Source organism: Pochonia chlamydosporia, assembly GCF_001653235.2.
Source record: "Pochonia chlamydosporia 170 chromosome Unknown PCv3seq00015, whole genome shotgun sequence".
NCBI lineage: Eukaryota > Fungi > Ascomycota > Sordariomycetes > Hypocreales > Clavicipitaceae > Pochonia > Pochonia chlamydosporia.
This window is the reverse complement of record NW_019154050.1, coordinates 371,222-391,968: the sequence shown is the minus strand read 5'-3', so window position 1 is coordinate 391,968 and position 20,747 is coordinate 371,222. Positions and strand designations below refer to the sequence as shown.

At 49.1% G+C, this 20,747-nt stretch overlaps 8 protein-coding genes across 8 annotated transcripts; 5 read left to right on the top strand and 3 right to left on the bottom strand.

Moving 5' to 3' along the window:
- Positions 1–494: 494 nt before the first annotated feature.
- VFPPC_11428 (chromo (CHRromatin organization MOdifier) domain-containing protein) lies at positions 495–1,232 on the bottom strand (the record flags this gene model as incomplete). Its single annotated transcript, XM_018289621.1, has 1 exon — positions 495–1,232. The coding sequence occupies one exon, from the start codon at positions 1,230–1,232 to the stop codon at positions 495–497; it is 738 nt and encodes a 245-aa protein (XP_018136092.1).
- Positions 1,233–1,272: 40 nt separating this feature from the next.
- VFPPC_18444 (hypothetical protein) lies at positions 1,273–1,515 on the top strand (the record flags this gene model as incomplete). The annotated part of the gene is made up of 1 exon (XM_022430051.1): positions 1,273–1,515. The coding sequence occupies one exon, from the start codon at positions 1,273–1,275 to the stop codon at positions 1,513–1,515; it is 243 nt and encodes an 80-aa protein (XP_022284988.1).
- Positions 1,516–3,619: 2,104 nt separating this feature from the next.
- On the bottom strand, positions 3,620–5,095 carry VFPPC_11430 (ubiquitin supergroup; the record flags this gene model as incomplete). The annotated part of the gene is made up of 1 exon (XM_018289623.2): positions 3,620–5,095. The coding sequence occupies one exon, from the start codon at positions 5,093–5,095 to the stop codon at positions 3,620–3,622; it is 1,476 nt and encodes a 491-aa protein (XP_018136094.1).
- A 936-nt stretch (positions 5,096–6,031) lies between these two features.
- On the top strand, positions 6,032–6,406 carry VFPPC_18443 (hypothetical protein; the record flags this gene model as incomplete). Its single annotated transcript, XM_018294832.2, has 1 exon — positions 6,032–6,406. One exon carries the CDS (start codon positions 6,032–6,034, stop codon positions 6,404–6,406), a length of 375 nt encoding a protein of 124 aa, XP_018136095.2.
- Positions 6,407–9,908: 3,502 nt separating this feature from the next.
- VFPPC_11433 (2-isopropylmalate synthase) lies at positions 9,909–11,188 on the top strand (the record flags this gene model as incomplete). Its single annotated transcript, XM_018289624.1, has 2 exons — positions 9,909–11,045; positions 11,102–11,188. 2 exons carry the CDS (start codon positions 9,909–9,911, stop codon positions 11,186–11,188), a joined length of 1,224 nt encoding a protein of 407 aa, XP_018136096.1.
- A 734-nt stretch (positions 11,189–11,922) lies between these two features.
- Positions 11,923–14,227, bottom strand: VFPPC_14920 (transposase-like protein; the record flags this gene model as incomplete). Its single annotated transcript, XM_018292687.2, has 2 exons — positions 11,923–12,618; positions 12,671–14,227. The coding sequence occupies 2 exons, from the start codon at positions 14,225–14,227 to the stop codon at positions 11,923–11,925; spliced, it is 2,253 nt and encodes a 750-aa protein (XP_018136097.2).
- A 934-nt stretch (positions 14,228–15,161) lies between these two features.
- VFPPC_17084 (hypothetical protein) lies at positions 15,162–16,145 on the top strand (the record flags this gene model as incomplete). Its single annotated transcript, XM_022429058.1, has 3 exons — positions 15,162–15,286; positions 15,337–15,543; positions 15,593–16,145. 3 exons carry the CDS (start codon positions 15,162–15,164, stop codon positions 16,143–16,145), a joined length of 885 nt encoding a protein of 294 aa, XP_022283910.1.
- A 989-nt stretch (positions 16,146–17,134) lies between these two features.
- On the top strand, positions 17,135–19,841 carry VFPPC_18442 (restless-like transposase; the record flags this gene model as incomplete). Its single annotated transcript, XM_022430050.1, has 2 exons — positions 17,135–17,700; positions 18,416–19,841. 2 exons carry the CDS (start codon positions 17,135–17,137, stop codon positions 19,839–19,841), a joined length of 1,992 nt encoding a protein of 663 aa, XP_022284987.1.
- Positions 19,842–20,747: the final 906 nt, after the last annotated feature.

Genomic DNA, 20,747 nt, shown 5'->3' with positions numbered 1-20,747 from the left:
TCAAAGACAGTTGGCCATTTGAGCTTGTACGCAACACAGTTGTGAAATATTGCATACCTGATGACGATCCCCATAATTTTGATGAACCTGTCTTTATGATGGGCATGATCTCAACCACAATAGTTGTTTTAAGGTCAAGCCAGAGCCATGTGAATTCTCCTGCTGGACATATAAGGCAAGACAATATGCCGTGGCCTTTGTTAGCGGGCCATTAAACTTTACGGGTCTGGAGACGACTGTGATTCTTCCCCTGCATCAATCTCTTTTAACACATGGCCCTTTTCATGAACAACATTGAGCGACGAACGTCTAAGCAGCTTATACGTCTACAGAGAGGATTACGAACGAGGTTGGGCTTGGTCGCAGTTCGCCTCGTCGCCATTCCACAAACGCAGTCCTACACTACTAATGTGCTACTAATCCACCCCTCTCCCCCGGAATTGACCTATCTTTCCCTTTGCAGTCACCAGTGGGCGCTTGCCAGTATTCGAGCCTCAATTAGCTACTGTGCTACGTTTACATTGTTCGTCGTACTGCCGAGGGAAAGTTTTGTCCACAAAATCCTTGCGAGTCACCCATGAATTCTCGTCCGCAGCATAGTCTTGCCATTTGACAAAGTATCTTCGCCTTCTCCCGTTGCCTTTGTGGCTTATGATTCGTTCAACTATGTAGGTACTCTTATCCAGGATAGCGTCATGCGGTTGCGAATCCTCCACAAACTCGCAGGGCATGGCTGCGCTGTCATGCGCATCGGCTTCGCGTACGTTACCCGTCAGTTGGTCCTCGGTTTTCTCCTTCAACGCTTCTGTCGCATCGCATGGATGGGCCATATGGCCCTGGACACCTTTGTCAGGCTTTGGAACCGGCGAGGTGGTTGCTGAATTGGGGACGATCAACTCGGCATCGTCACCACACTTTTCTGTATTGGGCCTTGAGACAGTTCGCCGTCCCAAGAGAGAAGCTGATTTTTTGGTAGATGCTTCTAAGGGGCTGCTATTTTCCCCGGTCCATGATTTGAACAACGGATTCTCTGGGGCAAATTTTGCAGCGTTAAGGCGGCGAATGCGTCGGTTTGAGGGAGTCGCTTTCACTTTGGGGACAAGGTCATCCGTCTTAGGAAACAAGATTGTCTTCCCAGGTGTTGGCGTTACTCTCGAATTCGCGGTCCTCCCGCTCCCAATGTTCCCAAGATCGTCGTCACTGCTGGGGTAATAGTCGACCACACGGGCCATCGTGTGTATTTTCGAAGATTTTTTGGCGGCGGGTCGGGAGATGAAACGCCCGCCAGGTCGTCAAAGTCGGAATCAGACTTCAGCCAAGTCAAGCCTCCAGACAATTCGTACGAAAAGATCTCATGCGTGGGAGGGAATTGTGTGCCTCTTCAGCACTGAAGTTTCTCGCCGACGTGGAGAGCGCTTGGGATTCTGCTTAATATTCTGGGTTAGGGGTCGGTCGGTTGCTGGAAATGGCCTGGCTTATTTATTCAAATTCACTGCGACTGGGCTGATGACGTAATTATTGGTGCAACAGGCACATAGTGATACGGCGAAGAGTTGCACGGCGCTGCTGTCAGCCCATACCCATCACGTCCTGACAATTTTGACCCGGGACAGATGTCGACCAAGACCTTGTCCATTGTTGAACTAATAATGTTAATAAACGTAATTCAGGGGATACTGCAGTATGGAGCGCAACGGAAGCCTTTGGTCCGCATGCCGTCAACCCTGACAGTAAGTCCGCCAGGTATCATGACTTCATGATGCAGACAACGTAAATGGTAGCGGTAAAAGGCAGTTCCGGGGTAGTGTGAGCCCAAAATGCTGACCTAGCAGATGTAAAACATTGGCACATGGCACTCTGGTTGCCGCCACAGTGGCTGCACGGGGACACAATGCATTCGTCGTGATGTGACATAGGAACGAATCCACAACACTCGACAAGTCGAAAAATGGTTTCGACGAGCATGTGAAGGTGCTGGTTTGATTCGGACTTTATTACTGGGCGTCTCACATTGGGGGCTGTTGACCAATTACAACAAGTTCCTGCGACAGAGAAACTGCTCAAACGACATACGTTGCGACCACAGTCAGGGTACTCCAGGTCTCGTTGAGCTGGCTCAGCAAGATGCAGTGCGGATTCTGCGCCTACTGAACTGCCATTCTCGACACGTCACGGACGCAGTACATGTTGCCGTCGCGGATATCGGGTGCCATGGCACACACTACGACACTCTTTGAAAAAGAAACATGTGCCGGCACCAATCTACTCAAATAGTCACTTCGGAATGGTAGTGAGGATATTTGCTTCGCCCGATGTGGTTCTGCGAAGCGAAATGAACAATTTCCCTTTGACAGCCCACCCGCCGGCAATGGAGAGAGGTACAGGGGCCACTTGCGGTACCCCGACCGGACAACCTTTTCCCAGCCAACGAGCCTGATATGGCAATAATGCAATTTGACCAGCAAACACTATCACCGGCAGCGTCCATCCTTGACAAAGCGCAAGTCAGCTCCTCACCGGCGAGAGAGTCTCTCCTCCCCTCTGCAGCGTTTCTCAATGGTCGAGCTGGCGAATCTTGCCTGAGACATGATCCGCCATGCTCTGGCTTCCACCTGTAAGGCAGTAAGTAATCAGCCGCCGCTCGGCGCCTCTCAACCAGTCAACCACCGCACTCCAGGGACATTTTCACACTCTGCTGCCCTCTCATTTGACACCATACTGGCGTTGACCAGACCTCAAGTACGAGCGTTGGCCAGGTCTATATGTGGCCTCCTCTAACCAGGGAATCTTTGTGGCATTATCCCCGCTAAGGACTACCCGCAATGCCGAGATTCTTCTCTCTGCTCATTTAAGAACCTGTATCTGCGCTGGGTGCCAAACATTCAAATAAGGATAGCAGAGACAAAGGTATAAAGCTTGTTTTAACCATATGGGCTTAGATGCGGGTCCTGGCTTGTCTCGTTTCCTTCTGTTCACTCGATTCGCCAGAATGCTTAGCTCAATATCACTGACTCGATCGTTGGCTTACAGGCTGGCTGAGAACAGTGAGATACTCTCCGTGAAAGCAAGTACAGGTGGGCGCGCTCTTGGACCAGTTAATGTGGCCATCTTGCCCTAGCCCACGAGAACGGGCCGCCTTTACCTCGACCTCCCGCCGGGCTGTATCAACAGATGAACCCTGCCACCGCATGGCAGGGACAGCGTACGAAACCCAGCATCCAGTTGGCCAAACTCCTGAGGCCACATGGAGAGTCGCTCATGATACCACAACGAACGTATCCAATTGGGCTGGACGCCAAATGACACTCGGCGGGGACATATGTTCGGTTCTTTTCATTCTTGCGGCCCCCTCGCTCACAAAATGGGTGCAAATCCCCTATTCGCAATTCTTTGGCCGCGACAGTCTGATGCAAGGATATGACTCTTTCAATACACAAACGCGGGTTCCTGAATAGATATAACGCTGTATTGTACTGCCCAATGGCCCTTGTGAGTGTGAACGTGTTACCTAGTTATATTGCCAGCAAACTAATGCGCTGCCTTGGTATAATACGCAGTTCCCATGGTTCGCTCAACCGCTGTTTAGTGACTATCTACAACCCCATGCCTGTAGCCGAACTCACTTGACATAGACCTCAAATGTGTCCATATCGTCAATCTCCGCCTCATCCATCGTCGCATGCTCTTCTAGTCGGTCACCATCAAACCAAATCTGAACATCTCTGTCTGGCCCTATTGACCGCTGCGTGCGAAAACCAGTAATAAGTGTCTCAACTGTTGTTGTCCGTCGCACTGTCAATTTGACGTCGGCGATGTCGCGAGCCTTCAGAATGACTCGTGTCTTAACTTCTGAAGTTGGTGGTTTCTCTTCTACCAGCGCTGGCTCTTCCTCGTCTGCTAATTCCGAGGTCTCTCCTTTCCGCTTTAGCTCTTCTTCACGTTCCATTTCTCGGAACAAATCCAACGTCCAAGCTTCCATGTGGACTCTTGTCCGACCATTTGCGAAACCCTTGGCATCGTTTCCATCCGACACAGCTCGTCCATTGTCCTGTGGTCGGATACCTAGATTTAGCAACGTAGAAAATGCATACACCCTCTTTCTTCGCCAAGTAAGCACAATGTCATCCTCTCTTTCAACATCCAGGAGCACTCCCTTGTGTTTCTGAAGAGCAAGCCATGTATTACGCGCTAGTCGGAGCTCCTTATCGAAGAGAAACTTAAAACAGCAAGGCTTAGTATCAGGAACAATCGACGTCTCCAGAATGTCAATTTTTGCCTTCGACGCAGCTCCATCCGAACCAACACCAAGCAATGCCTGGTCCAGAGCGCGCTGTTCCTCGGCCTTTCGAATATACGCCGCAAATTCATCGTCCTCATCTCCTGCTTTGAAGCTGCTCTCGATAGGATCGGCACTGCCCCTTCGTTTTGTGGGCTCAAGTGCGATTTGGAGATCGGCGTCGTCGTCGTCGTTGTCGTCGTCAGAACCGAGAAATGTGTTTGACAGGAGACTCGGGGTAAGAGTATGGCGGCCCGGGCCACCCACTGATGCTTGCCCCGCATGGAACAGCAATCGGGTAGACGATGAGTCGTATGGTATAAGGTCTGAAGGTGTTGAGTATAAATGTGTTCGCTTCGATGACTTCGATACCGGTGGCGTGACCAACTCGCTACCATGTGTAAGCCCTGTGAGCATCCGTATCAAGTAAATAGTCGTTGTCAACTCTCCGCCCTGCAGAACAGGCTCACTAGCGACGGGAATGGCGCTCCGAGCAGCCCGAGGTGATACTCCAGATTTTGCTTTTACCATAACGTATCTCTCGGTAACCTCATCCACGTTCCTCCTGGCCGAAGACTCAGCGGACTTGCGACGCTGGTCATCATATCTCCGCTTCTTCTGTTGCCGCCTCTCCTGATCCGCAGCCATTATGGCCTCCATCTCCTTTGACCTACGAAATAAGTCGAGCCCATCATTCTCCAGTTCTTTCTTATCGGTTGTGATCTCCGCTTTCAGCGAGGCAGCCTTGCGCAAGGCTGTTGCTTTGAAAGGCAGTTTCTTCGCCGTTCGTTGTGTTGGAGTTGCCGCCGCGTCGCTCATGGTGGGAATATTGCAAATCGTGTGGGGATGCAATTCATCGCTAATTGGAAGGCTTCCAGCCTCAACGTGCTTCCGCACTCCGCATAATAAAGAGCGTGTCGTGATCGATGCTAAAGTTTCGGTGGTTGTGGCGTCACCTCTCGGCCTCAGTCCTCGGAGTGTCAAAGAACTCAGGACCCTATTCGACCACAGAAAGACCCGCACCATTCAAAGGTCCATCCACATTGAGCCCGCTCAAAATGACATTCTATTTCGCAATTGTAAGGCGGTCCAGATTTCCCGAGCCGTGTTAAAAGAGCATCTGAGATTTAGAATCTGAATTGCTGTGTTTGGGTATGCTTGTGAGTCTGACGACTGCCGCTGCATTCTTCTCATCTGTTCAAGAAATAGGCCTTCTGTTCTGTGTGGTCCATTGCATGTGAAATGATCTAAGGTGGGAGGTTGTCGAACCCCACTGGGTGAGGAGGGGGTTTTGGGCCCATACAGGCAGGTATCAGCAGTCAAATGGGTTGGCTCCTTGTGAATAATGCAAGAACGTTAGTCGCGCTTTTGCCTTTTGGAATCGATTCTCATCTACAAATGGCTAAAATGCCTCACAATCAGGATGAACTGTCAAGAGGCGTATCCCTTGCGGCGAACATGTATCTCACACACGACTCAACGGAGAGGTCGCCATCAGACTACAGTCTAGAATCGGGTGTTGTTGGGCTCATGTACTGGTCCTGGGTGTACACTCACAGGCCAGAGACAAAGACCCCGGCATTACGAAGCATCCAAGAGTCAGACCAGAGGGAAGGTCCGTGGGATGCCGATAGCAGTCTAAATTTCATATCGTGCAACAAGGAGCCTCATCTACTCGTTAGTTTCTGGAGAAATCCGCACACTATGGGCCCAGACTAGCTCTGCCATGAACAACGAGGATGAGGTTGAGAAGGAATGTTACGAGGTTTTTTGTCTTATACAACATCAATTAGAAAGAGAATAAATCTTAGAACAGAACAGACCAGTCGAACTCTAATCTGTTCCCTGGGGTCACAGTCTGGTAAGCTGGACAATTGTATCCCTAATTTCGCAGTTTCCAACTGCGTTGTTGGCGGCAGGTTTCCTTTTGACCGCCCAACTGCCTACGCAGAGGTCAATAGACTGGAATTTCCAGTTGAGATTATAAGTATCCATGATCGAAGGGCTGAATCCGTCGTGCAGCTCGAGACAATAGCCATACAATCGGCTATCAAAGGGTTCGGACTACGCAGGTATCCAGCATGGAACTTCTCTAGAGATTTTCCTTTGTCGTTGGTCCAGCATGTATAAGAAACTAACCTTACCTCTATAGGTATTGCCTCGCCCTCGACAATCACCCCAAAATAGTTCCATGATCCTATATTCGTCGGGCTGGAATGCTGTCCCCGACTAAAACTTGACCCGACCCTCGAACGGACGGCGGAAATTCCTTGCTAGCTGTACAGGAGTGTATACGTCTGTTGTCAGCATCCGAAATTAGTTCCTGCCTTCATGCTCGCCTTTGTTCCATCTTTCGCTGCTGCACCTACGAATTAGCTCCGTGTCCAGATTAGGCCGTTCAGTGGATGGTAACCACATCGCATACTGTTCGTGCGCTTTCTGGGTCGCTAATACTAGTAAGGACTTGCCCACTGTAGAGTGCGACAGGTGCTTGTTTTTCTTGGCCTTGGCAATTATCAACCGACTCTCTTGCCGAAGCATGGCAATTTCTCTTCTCCGTGCGTCATCTCCGAGTAGAAGCAGGAGTGTCTCAGCATCATTGTAGAATTTCTCTATGTCGTCCACGCTCACTCGTAGACGGTGGACAGCAGTATGACGGATGTTGGAGATGGAGCGAAAGAGCTCATCACGCGGCCTATTGGCGGGTGCAACGTCCGAGAAAGTCCAATGCTGGAACTCGCGGGCGCAGCGATTCAGCTCTAACGATTCAGCGGAATCCCACCCGTGTCGGTGAAAGATATCGGGCATTGATCGTTTTCCAAACTCGTAACAAGCAGCTTCCAGAACACTTTGCAGCTGCGCCAAAAGCTTCTGTTGTGTCGCTGATTGGCGATAAAGGCGAAAAAGTGACGATGCCGGAGCTTGCAAAGCTGTTAGTGTATTGACACTCTTTTCCCACACATGTCTTCAAGACTAAGGTTGGGGTTGGTAATACGGCATCATGAAGAGGTATACGATCGTGATTTGCCGGCGATAGAAGCAATTTGGACATCTTATTGGGAAAAGCCTCTCATGAACCATTCTAAGCCACATTGTCCCATCGTTACGTACCGATAATCTTCTTGCGTCGCCGTCGCCGTCGACCGTGACGATCGTTATTTGTGCGAGCTGCTTCATTGTCCGCAGCATTTTCGCCAGTTTTCCACCCCGACGATGCAGAGTGATCACTAACGCTAAGTGTGCATGGAGTATTTGTGCTTTGATCGGGCACTGGAATCGTCGGTCGAAGAGGAGGCAGCTGCCCTTCGCATGGCGCAAGTTGTACCGTAGACGTCGTCGGTGCTCGCGAGTCCTCGCATTTATTCGTTGGATCGACCGACTATCAGATCCGTCAGCGTACATAATGCGCTACACTTGACGAATCCAAACAAGTCATACCGATAACTGTGAGGTCAAGTAATCAAACGCTCGTCGCCAGTACAGACCACTCTGGATTTTGTCATCGTCTTTCTGCCCGAATTCGTGGACGTCAGCTTTCCTGACAACACTGACAACATTGATGATATCCACTAGGGCGGTCGTTAGTGCTGTGCGTACTATAACATTGGGCGGTTGATAATGTCCAAACTCACTATGATTTGAAGCAACTAACTCGTTCTGGCTGTAGATATACCGCCTATCTCCAGCCAGACTATCACCATCTAAGACATCCCGAGGCAGGTCACCCAAAGAATACATCCAATAGATACGCGCGTAGACGTGGTACACGTCTGATGCCCTGATCTCGAGGATTTTTGCGACCCAGTAGCCAAGTTGATCAAGATCGTTCGTAGTACCCATCTGTCGCTCAATGGTCGTGTCATTGGAGACGTACACAAAATCGTCAACGAGAAACTTGACACCTGTAACTACGGGCGGGTTCCGTTACTATGCTGTCGGCTGCGCAATGATGCAGACAAAGTGACTCACGAACAAAGCTATTGTAGCGTTTCATTTCGTACCACAGCTTGTGTGGCACGATAGAGTATGTCAGGTTCATCGTACGATGCGATTTGAATGCCCCTGGAGGATCAAATGGAGACTGTTGTAGTCGCTCTAATCTGCCGCGAGATTTAACTCGTTTCCCCTGCGTCGTGGCATGCTGAAGTCTTTCATCAGCGGGCACCAATACTCTGGTGACCTTAAAAGGACAGTCGGCCCTGTTCTCGTTATTTTTCGCGCGGCGTCGCCTTCCTACCTGTGAAACCATGATCGGGACAACCACATTACGCTGCGATAACAAATTGTGAATCCTCCTGGGAGACGCTTCTGGTTTGGAAATGGCGGAAGACGCGACTTGTCTTTTTTCCGTTGATTGGGTGACAAATATGGCCACTCCTTGTAGAGACGGTGGGCCTCGTGGTTGGCTGGGTCAATTTCACACTACGAAAAATGACCAAGTATTCACCGACCGGGGGTTGTGTAGTCTCGTGAGAGTAATAAAGCTACTTTGTAAATGCGATTACAATAAAAATGGGAAAGAGAGAAACGCTCAAGCCAACTCCTGTCGATGATCATCTCATCAAGCGATTATGCAGGGCAGCGACGAGGAGCTTCACCTTCACACATGGCATAGAGGCAAGGCTGAGAACTACTGGGCTACCATATCTGTTTCGTAGAAAGAGCGGCCGGCGGAATGCCACAATTCGGAGCAGGAAACTCCGACGCGAATACGTTGGCAACTATCTTGAGCCGAACTCTCGGGATGAGAGATTCCCTGTTATCAAATATACTTGCACGCTGATTATTTACAATTTTCCGATGACCACAACAGAGGCTGCATAAGGTCTGAGCATGTTGCTCCAAAGCCCTCAAGGAAAATCACGTCACACCCGACCACGTAACAATTAACGGTTGTAACGACTGTACGCTAGACATATGAGATAGGACATTATCAGATTGGTCATACGATGTTGTGACTGCAATCCTCTCGTCTGCGGAAAAGCGCACACCGCTTCCAAAAAAGAGCCTTCTTCCAGACGATGCCCACTCCAAGATATTACACAAAGATCACCATCGCCATCATCCACATCCTACGAAATCGGCACCTTCTCTGTCTAAAAAAAAGGCTGTGAGGTCCCGGCATACGTGTCATATCTGCGTGTTGTTTATCCTCTTAACCTTGTTTAGGTATCGTGTCAGGTTGTTCGTAGCCCTATTTGGCGCGGATTGCCAGTGCATGACTCAGGAACAGATCTATCTTAAAAAAAAAATAGTTGCCGATATATGTGCCTCAGAGTGTGCCTCATCAGGGATAGACAACATGAATAAGCTGTTGTCCGATTTCTGATTCCAGGTCAAGGGAAGGACGGGTTGCAGGGGCCGATAAAACCCACAGGGTCCGATGGCGGTTAGAGTCTTATCATAACCGACGGCAGAAGCTTATGGCATATGCCAAATCGATAACTTGGACCGCCATTCCGTCAATAAATTTTGACTGCGTCATGCTCGCTGAGATCATAATTTCCGAGTAGGACGACCCTCAAGCTGCGGATTGTTGCGGCGTTGATAAGACCTATTTGACGCAGGCTTGGAGTTCGCCGAGATGCCCATGCATGGCATTCCACTCCTGACCCAGAGGATGATGCTGTAGATGGGACCTGCATTTTCAGACACAGATCCAGAGTTCGCCGTCAAAATCTGCCGCGCCGTCAAAGATGTCTGGGAGCCAACTGTGGACGTTCCCATCATTTTGAATCTCCCGGCAACAGTCGAGATGTCAGGCCCCAATACATATGCCGACCAAGTTGAGCTTTTTTGTCGTGGTTTTGCTAATGATGACACGGTCTGTGTCTCATTACATCCACATAATGACAGAGGATGTGGCGTAGCAGCCGCTGAGCTAGGCCAACTTGCTGGAGCCACAAGAGTAGAAGGCTGCCTCTTTGGCAACGGTGAGCGAACAGGAAATGTCGACTTGGTGACGTTAGCATTGAATCTCTACACTCAGGGTATTGACCCCGGACTGGACTTCTCGGCACTGCCTGCAATTCGTAAGACAGTAGAAGAATTAACCCATATCCCCGTGCACACTCGTGCGCCATACGCTGGAGATTCCGTCTTCCTCGCTTACAGCGGTGGGCACCAAGACGCAATCAATAAGGGATTCAAAAGATGGAATGCTTCTTCAACTCAACGCCGAGGCCTGTGGAGAGTTCCATATCTCCCCATGGACCCTCGCGATATCGGCGCTTCCTACGAGGCTGTCATTCGTGTCAACTCCCAGAGTGGCAAGGGCGGCATTGCTTGGGTCCTTGAGCAGTCCATTGGCCTTAAGATCCCAAAAGATCTCTTACAAGCCTTGTCCGTGGAAGTTAAATCCGAGTCGGAAGCCCATGGCCGAAGCCTCGAACCCAGAGAGATTACTGATCTATTCCTACAAACACTGGGCATCCTTGATAAAGACCACCGTGTGCTGTCCATACACAAGACTCGAAATTCTGCCACGTCATTGAATACCTTGAAGGCAGTTGTCCTGGTTCGTGGTCTCCCTCGCGAACTTGTCGGCCATGGTGCCACATTCCTAGAAGCTGTTGAGTTTGAGCTATCTGCTTCTGCAGGTTCTCAACTGGAATTGGAATGTACATGGGCAAATGACGTCCCTCACAACAGCAACCAGAATAAGGTTGCCGTAGTGAAATGTACCGGCGCAGGCCGATGCACGTGGAGTGCAAAAGCCGGTGCTACTGACGCAGAGGCGCAGCTTCTGGCATCACTATCGGCTGCTCTAGTAAGTTGTAGCTCCTTCCAATACTTGCCCACATTATTTTGACATTAGTATTCCAGGAGTGGCATGAGAAACTTCCTTTGCATCACCAACGGCTCCGTCTTCTACCGATTGTTCACCTGCCGGTTGTCCAAGCTGTGGCATGATTATGTGACTCGAACCCAACGGGATGGGAAATTTGAAGGGCAGTTTTCTGTTATCATGGGAAATGACCTCATAAGGACAGTAATATCGTTACTGCCTAAATGAGAACACCACTCGCTAAGTCTTTGCTAAAGTCCTCAGAGTTCCTCCGTACTAAGTAGTATTAAAATAGACGTGACAAATTGATATTATGAATAGAATCTATTGTTGGTACCCGCCCCAAGCCGAGGGGAACATAGTGATATTGTACTTTCCGTACTTTGGCATTGTACCTACGTACGTACTTTGAAGTGTTGAACGTACACGAATTTTGTACGTTCAAGAGAGTCCACAATATTCCTAATAAGGTAATTCATGGGTCCACAACGTACGGGGCTGTACAACTCTGCTGCATTGTCTCCCAATTGAAGCTATCGCTAAAACGATGGAGCCTACCAAAGTTAACGACACCTTCGTTTGGCAACAGTTTACGAATGTTGGCCGCGCTAACCCCAAGAAAAGCAAGTGGTACAGATGCCGTCAGTGCCAGAGAGATTTTGCAGCGAGGTGGAAAGCGCACCTCTCCGCGTGTGTCAGGCTTGTCAGCAATCAATATTGATTGATAAGGGCAGCATTGATATTGATAACGAAGATTTACCCAATATTGATATTGATATTGATAATTATTGATAAGAAGCCAGTGATTTTCGCCTCCATCACGATAGTGTTGCAGCAGTCCAGGTATTCATTAGTATCATTACTGTGACGAGTCGTCACCGCCGACGATGTCAATTTCATTGCCGCCAGTCTCTGAAAAGCTAATTACCTCATCATCTTCGCCAGTTAGTACATGCAGAACTCGAATAAGATCATTCTTATTCCAATTCCCTAAAAGCTCTGTCATCTCCACAATCCAAGCGCCTAGCCTTGCCCTATCCCAAGAGATTGTACGTCTAACACCTGAAAAGACACGTTCTGCCTCGTCTGACATTGGCGGGATAGAGAGAATGTCAATAGCCATTTTGTGGAGACGAGGGTACTCCAATCTCTGTTCTTCTTTACACCACCATTGTAAAGGGGAGCAGGTAATCTTATGTGGCGACGATGTAACGAACTTCTCAAATTCATCCTCACCGTCATCCTCAGTAACATCAAGCTCTTGCGCAAGCTTGTCAAACTCTGAGAGCTCATGGCTGCCGTTCGCCCCCCGGTTTGCATTTTCTTGAAGTGGCAGATCTTTGTACTTTGCCCAGACCTCCCTCGCTGCTCTGAGGGCTGGCCCACACCAAGATGGATCCCAATGAAGGTCAATATACTTTTTTCGGCGCATAGGGTGGAGGAGGAGAGCAGTAGTGTAGGCGGGAGCTTCGTCAGAACATTTGTAATACTTGTCAAGTACGTACCAGCCCATATTGATGGAGTTGACTATATGGGAGTTATGGGCGTACTTGGCCTGTATTATCTATTAGCAACATACTAATGAGTTAATACTTGTTACAGCGTACCTTCGCTTGCTCGTAATGCTTAAACAGTACATCCATCGTCCAGAGTGCCTGATCAAGAGATGACCATTTTGACTCTTGAATAAGCGTCGCTTGAGAGAAGGGCTGTAAGAACTCCAGAGTAATTTTAAGAGTCTCCCAATCTTGAGGCGAGAGAACTGCTGGTCCAAGTTCTTTATGATGGTTTTGACAGAAGATCATCAACTTTGCTTGCTTCTCAACCGCTGTTTTAATGAGATTAAACCATGAATTCCATCGGGTGACATTATCAATGCCTAACGTTTTGCCGGCTAATGTCTCCCATTCATCTGAAAGGATCGATGAGGAGCGAATGAAGACGGCGATAGTATGGAGATTACTGAGTGCACTGATTGACTGCCATCCAGCCTCATCACCCAGTCGTTTCTTCTTGCCTTTCTTACCTTGCTTTTCTCGAAGTTGTTCTTGTAATGCCTCTACAATGGTGAGGTCTGCCTCTTCCTTTGCAGCCTCGATAGCAGCTTCGAGTGCTTCGACAGTGCTTGCAAAAAGAAAGGCTTCAAGAGAGAGATTGATGATGTGACCACAACAACGAATACGGCGCTTCTTCCCATCAAATTCAATTCCCAGTTTGATAAGCTCTCTTCCAATGGCCGCAACACAAGTGTCATTACTTGAAGCATTATCCCCAACAATATATCCAGTATTTTCGGCAATCTCATAAGCTTTGATCGCATCAAGAATGTGGGCTGCCATTGTCTCACCACTATGTGAAAAGCGGCACTGTGGAAGTGCCAACAGCGCCTTTCGAAGAACGTACTCATTATCAACGAATTGTGCGCAAATGCCGAGGAATGATTTGCGGTTTGGTGATTTCCAGAGATCGATACTATAGTGAATTTGAGACCTAGCATTTTGGAGCCGGCTCTTGACGGTTCCATAATGCTTGCGGAAGCTGCGCTCAATATGGATTGGGATGCTTGAATGTGATTCGACAAGGAGGCTTTCGACTTCTGGGTTAATAGACATGAGGAGTGCTTGATATTCAGCCCATTCAACACAATTAAATGCCATCCGGCGGCGAGTAATGAGCTGGATCTGTGCTTCATAAAAAGCGTCCCTGTCAATAGCGTTGCGGAGCTTCTCTCTCAACTCGAAACTGTCCCTTTCCGCTAGCTTCTGTGTAGCATTTTGAAACGAGATATCGAGGGCTAATTGGCGTGGTTTCTTGCCCTTTGGCTCTGCAACCTCAATGTATATTTGATGCTTGTTCGCAAGATGGCCACGTGCATTTGTCGTAATCGCAGTAGACCACCTTCCATTGCAAATTTTGCAGTACATTAATGACTGTCCATCCTTTCCTCTCTTGTCTTCGTCCTCTTGTGGCTTTCGAAAGTGGTCCCAGACGTCCTCAGCACGTCTTTTTCTTTGTTTTAAGATGATGTCTTCTCGAGCACGGTCAGGTTTGGGAGGACGGCTGTTGAGGAAGGAGAATGCATTAGGAGTAGGTGTCTGTGGAGTGGAGGGCGTGGAGGAAGAGGGGCTTCTTATAGACCGATTGGAGAAATTTCCAGAAGCCATAGCAAAAGCTTGAAGTAATTATGGTGATTGAGGAACACGATAGGAGACTCAAGGCAGAACTTCAGACGCGCCAGGAAAGACGCGAAAAACGCGAGTTCGCGGTGTCACATGATATTGATTGATAAGTATTGATTGATAAGAACAACATTGATATTGATAATTTTGAAAATATTGATAGTTATCAATATATTGATTGATAAGCTAATATTGCTGACAAGCCTGCCATCGTCAGCCTCCCATGGTAAGGTCTGACGTGGAAATCTCCCTGGGTACCGCCCAAATACTGACAAAACCGAACATGAATTCATAGCGCATAGATGAGGCACTGCGTTCCCATTGTGGCATCGCCGCTAAGTATTATTTTGTTGCTGTCATTAACGACGATGGGAGGCCGGTGGCGTTTTCCAGTCCAGGACAAAAGCTAAAGGACGATGCAATCCGCCAGTTCTTCTACATGGGCAAGTTTCAACAAGTTATGGCGGGTGCCAACACCGGTTAGCCCCCAACAATTTCAAGCAATTTGCTTTGCGTGAATGAAACCAGGCGCTCAGAAGGGCATGATGCTAACAAGACTCGACTACTCGTTTAGGATCCGACGCGGGAGGCGGTGGATTTGGGTGCAAGGGTGACTGCATCTTGAGGCGTGCGCCGGCTTTAGATCGGCATCGAGGCTCCAGCTTTAACTGTTGGGATAGTAAGGCCCAGCCGTGTTCGAAACGGCGCCGGCTTAGCAATCGAGTCAACCATGATGACAATGTCCTAGTTAGCGTTTCTCCCCGAACGGTTATCAGAGTCGGTGATGCAGATGCTATGTGGGATCTGTACAAGCAACAATTCAATAATTGTCAACAGGTTGTTTGCAGACTTGTTGCGAAAGCCTGGGTGAAGATTATAGAGCCCAAGAAACAATCGGCGCATCCCTATACTGGTGGTGATGCAAAGGCACCAAATTGGTGGCCGAAGCAATCGGGCCCCAAGGTCAGGCATAAAGAACCAGATCATTTATATAAGCGAGGTACGTTGTGCCTTTTACGGAAACTCCACTGGAAGAGGAATTTGGCCGACTAACCGCTCACAGAAAGGGTTCACCTTTTAACTCACATTTTGAGGCTGGTTGTTGAACCAAACGCCAAACAGCACAGCAACATTCAGAGGCTTGGCCTCAATGTCAAGAAACTGGAAGAGTCCGCCTATGATGCTGTTTCACCATTTTTTACGGACAATGAAGCCATTGCTAAGAAGAGGCCCTATCTGAGCGAGATCTTCAAACTGGCGAGGCAGGAAGAGCGCTTCAAGAGTGGTGAGATTGGTGAGTGGCTGCCCATCACACCTTCGCTCATGCGTGATTCGGCGCTCCCTACTAAGTAAGTTGGCAGACGAATCCACCGAAATAGATGTTATTGCCAAAGACACGGCCACCGGAATTGACGTCTCTGAAGATGGAGATGCGCTTTTCGCTAACGATGACGACGGCGGTGAATATGGAAACGTCCTGACTAGTGCCACACAACTCCCAGAAGTTCCAATGCCATTAACGAGGGCACCAACCCAAATTTTCGGCGAAGGCCCAGACAAGGACGAGCCCTGCATTCAAGAAACCTCTTTCAATAGCGATTTTTTCAGTCCGGGCATGCTTCGAACAGATATGTCGTCCCAGCCATATCCAATTGTTACCAGTGGCCTTGCGTTTATAGATCAAGATACCGTCACAGCATCCAACGCCGCCCTGACACTAGACGTGGCACCTAATCCATGTGACAATAATAGGCCACCGTCGCTGTCTGACAAATATATTTGCCCTAGCGGTGGCAGCCAGTTCAATCAACTTTGGCAACTAGCCGGTCAGGTTGGTCCGACGCAGTCGGGTATGTATGCATACGCATCCACAGAAGCCAACTGTTGGTTGCAGGGATCCTAAAAACAGCGAGCTTTTATTAACCTGAAGCAGCCGTTCCCGGGATGCTTTTTTGATCCCTGAATATGATGTAGATGCTGCAACATTTTCCTGGCTGGGGACATATCACGTACAGTTGCAAGCTTTAACTTGCTCCTCCTTTGGTTTAATCGACCAATTGCCAGCAGGCCCGATTAAATTAGGCACGAACCAGGAGGGGGCCATGACTCTAATCGCTGTAGGTTCAGAAAAGGGAGGCAAGCGCAAACATACAATCGGGCTGGTTAGATAGGGTAACTATGGATATTACCTTCTCCCATTTATGACGATGTATGGACACGTAACAGGATAACGACGGGCAACTGTAAACTGTTCTTGGCCGGTCGTCAAGAAGGTTGACGTTAGCATAGACATATATGCCTTTGTTGCTTCGTGGAAGCACCAGTCAGACCTCAAAGTGAACACAGAAGCCTCGGAGTGTTTGAACGATGCACCTGACATACGGTGAGTGATTGTCTAAATATATTATCAGGAAGTGGCTAGCTATAACGAGGTCAATGGGACATTGGACCCTACCCCTTGATTTCCCACGGAAAGCATGAGCCCTCTCGCCTTGCTCAAGGGTTGGCCGGAGTACCAGCCGGGGAAATAGCCTGCACATTCTTCTGGTACGTGTAGACGGTCCAGTCGAAGACATAGTCGTACCGGAAGCCCTCTCGAACAAAGACATCGCGAAGGATCCTGCGAAGGTAGCTATAGTCGGGTTTGTCATCGAATCGGAGGGAGCGAGTGTAGTTTACGTAGATGGCGAACTCGTTGGGAAGCAGTGATGTAATTAATCGGGGCGATTAATTAGCGATTCATTGAATCTGAATCCAAGCCCAGGATTAATTATCTGAATCGGGCTCTCCAGGATTAATTAAGTTTCAGCGATTAATTAAAGTGGGACCAGTGTCCAACTCGTGCATATGGTTGGTTGGTCATGACACGACCTCTGTGTCTTGTCGGGCACAATGCAACGCTTTTCGCAGGTTAACCGCAGCAATACTGGTACCATGGCGGCTAATGTAGCTCTATTTGCCCGTTCTGCCGATGACGACTATTTGGCGGTGCCAGAGAAGCCCGTCGAGGACGCCGACACCACCGCGGAGTCCTCTCAATTCTCAGAATCCTCTTCTCCCCTAGCGCGTAGAAAACGTGTCCGCACCCCTACTGCGCTCAACATTTGGGCAGAGAGCCGTCAGCCAAATCGCCATGAGCCCGAACGCAACAAGCATGGCCAGAAGATATGGTATTGCAAGCGTTGCTCCTATTCCCAGGCTGCCCATAACAGAGTCCGTGGCCATCTGCGGGATAAGCACTGCGTACTGATTTTCGAGCACCAGTCAGCTAAGAAGCTTGGACAGGGAGTCGCAATTGACAGACTGTTTAGACAGCAAGCCGCGAGACAAAACGGACAGGATGTTGAGCGGGAGAGATACCTTCGTGCATCAGTCGATGAAGTCGCGTATAATCAAGCGCTGGTGAACCTTATCACGGCGCATAGTCTTCCCCATAGCCTGGTCGAGTGGCCCGAATGGTATGCTCTACTTCACACGGTGAACCACATGGCCCCAAGAGTTGTCACACACAGCCGTGGGCAAGTTCCAAAGCTGTTGGAGGCGAGCTTCGCCACACATCGCGAGAACTTGATATCAAGGCTCATAGCCTCGCCTACGCCAGGCTTTCTATCCATACTCCATACTCCATACAGACCCGTATGGAATATGGAATATGGAATATACCTTGTATGGAAAGTATTCCATACGTATGGAATACAAAACAATGACGTCATATATTCCACGGTGAGCCAGTTGTCAGGGTTTGCCGCCTTATCATTTGATCGTCTACACTGATTTCGTGGCAAGGTGGTCCAGGCGGTTCAGGTTGTCTACCAGCTCAACCTGGACAGTCTGGTCCACCAAAAATGGCTGGAGGCGACCATGGTAGGCCGTTCATGCGGCCAAAATGAGTTGGACCGCCTGGCCTGCGAAGGAAGACATTCTAGCCCTTGAAATTGCCCAGGAGAATTTGCATGGACCCACTTTCTCCTGTATTCCATACGTATGGAATACTAGCGAGCGATATGGAGTATGGATTAAGTGTATGGAATACTTTTGTATGGAATACCTTATTCCATACGAGTATGGATAGAAAGCCTGGCCTACGCAAATACACTTCAGCATTGACATCTGGTCCTCCCCAAACCACCATAGCTTTCTTGCAATCGTGGCTCACTATATTGACCTAGCAAGCCGGCAACTACGAAAAGCCTTGCTTGCCCTGCGAGAGCTCGAAGGTTCTCACAGCGGTGAAGCTATTGCAGAGACGTTCCTCCAGGTCGTCGATTCCTACGGTGTCCGCGCCAAGATGGGATACTTTACGCTTGATAACGCTTACAACAATGACACAATGATGCACACTGTTGCCGAGACCTGTGGCTTCAATTCCACTCATCGAAGACTTCGCTGTAACGGCCATATCATAAATCTGGCCGTGCAGGCGTTTCTGTTCGGTAAGAACAAGGAGGCTTCTGATGAGGCATTGCGTCAAGTTTCACGGCTGTCCCGCAGGGAACAGGAGGGAGCTGTTGGAAGAGCGGAGACGGCAACTGCCTGGCGGCAATATGGGGCACTCGGTATGCTGCACAATCTTGTGGTGTGGATTCGCTCATCAACCCAGCGTTACCAAGCGTTCCTGCAGGCTGCTGGCCGTATAATCCCGCAGGACAACTCGACGAGATGGAACTCTTGGTATCGAATGATTCATGTAGCCATCGCACTCCGCAAAGAGCTTAACAGCTTTATGGATGATCGTTATTCAGAGAGTGACATCAGATTTGATTACCTCCATCCAGAACACTGGCAGGAGCTCCAAGAGATCCACGATTTTCTACAACCTTTCTATGAGATTACTAAAGACACTCAATGGGACAAGACGTCTTTGGATGAGGTGATTTGCTCCATGGACTTTCTTGTTACGCATTACAAAGCAGCCATGGAGCAATTCCAGCACAACACTACCATGGTTGATCGCATTATGACCAGCTGGTACAAGTTCGACGATTACTATACGCGTACAGATGACACACCAGTCTACGCTGCGGCAATCTTGCTTCATCCTAGCCTCAGAGAAGCACATCTGAAGGAGGCATGGAAGGACCAACCTCAATACATTGGCCCAGCGATTGCGGCCGTGCGCAAGCTATGGGATGATTTCAAGCCGCAGCAAGAGCCAGAAATCGAGGAGGACCTTTCGGCTTACGAGGCATACAAGAAACGGATCTACCAAAAGTCATCTTGCCATGATGAATTCAGCCGATTCATCGAGGGTCCAACGCTGCCAATTGGCGACTCTTCTGCCCTTTCTTGGTGGCTTGAGCCGACGCAGCAAACCTCCTACCCCTCTCTCTATCATCTTGCAATAAATATTTTCTCGATACCAGCGATGTCAGCGGAAGCCGAACGCGTGTTTAGTGGGGCCCGACGTACGGTTTCTTGGGATAGAGGTCGGCTCTCTGCACAGATAGTGGAGTATACGGAGTGCTTGAAACACTGGATTAAGAGCGGGCTCCTGGACCAGCCATATATGATTCCTGAACCAATGGACGCTGAGTTGGATTCTAGAGACATAGAAATGTTGTCTGAGGGTATTGAACCCCGTGTAGTCCCATTAGAATAAACATATGGGCGTTTCGACGGATCGGGAGCTAATTAATCGTTGAATCCGATAATTAATCCTGAATCCGAGGCGGGATTCAGTAATTAATCTGAATCCAGGTTCGGATTCAGATTAATTGATTAATTACATGCCTGAAGGTAGGACGTTGTCATTGTTTCCCGTTTTGCTCACTGACTTTATGCAGCCTTTGCAACGCAGGCACAACTTCAGCAGGTCATGTGCCATATAAACGCAGCCATTTACCAGGCATACATAAACCAGCGTATTCAGTGAGACTCCGAAGCCTAGGCCAAGAATCACGTGGCAGCCCCGGCAGCAGTCATCTCACTGAGCTCCGACCCTGACACCAACCAGCCCCTACAACTACTGCTACTACTTCTTGAGAGGTTTGTTACAGCGGCCCAGTTTCTCATCCACTTTTTTACTCAACACGTCTGGTAACGTCGTCCCGGCCTCTTGTTTGACTCTGAACTTACTGAAGTTCGGTCGTCCACCATCCTCCTCCAAGCAACCACGCCAATAGTCCCAGTCAGCGACCAGCGCTTCTTCACAACAGGTCAGACGCCAAGTTTCACATTCCTTGACCACAAAGTTAGCGTCCAAGGGAATCAAATTCAACTTCTCAGAACCCAACACATTGTAGTCTTGGACATGGACCAACAACCTAAGAGTCCCCGTGGATGTAGGATTCACAAAATAATCAAACTCCTCCGTGCCTAAATAGCTACGCAAGGCTCGAATGACTTCCGTCGGCATCATAACACGAGTAGGTACCCAGTAGAGGAACAACCAGTGGCAACACCATAGATCATCTTTCAGATGGCTACAAGCCTCATGACCACAGCGACACCACGCTGAGTGGACCCCTTGACCAGGAGTTCTCAAGGATCTCCCGACGGTCTCTGC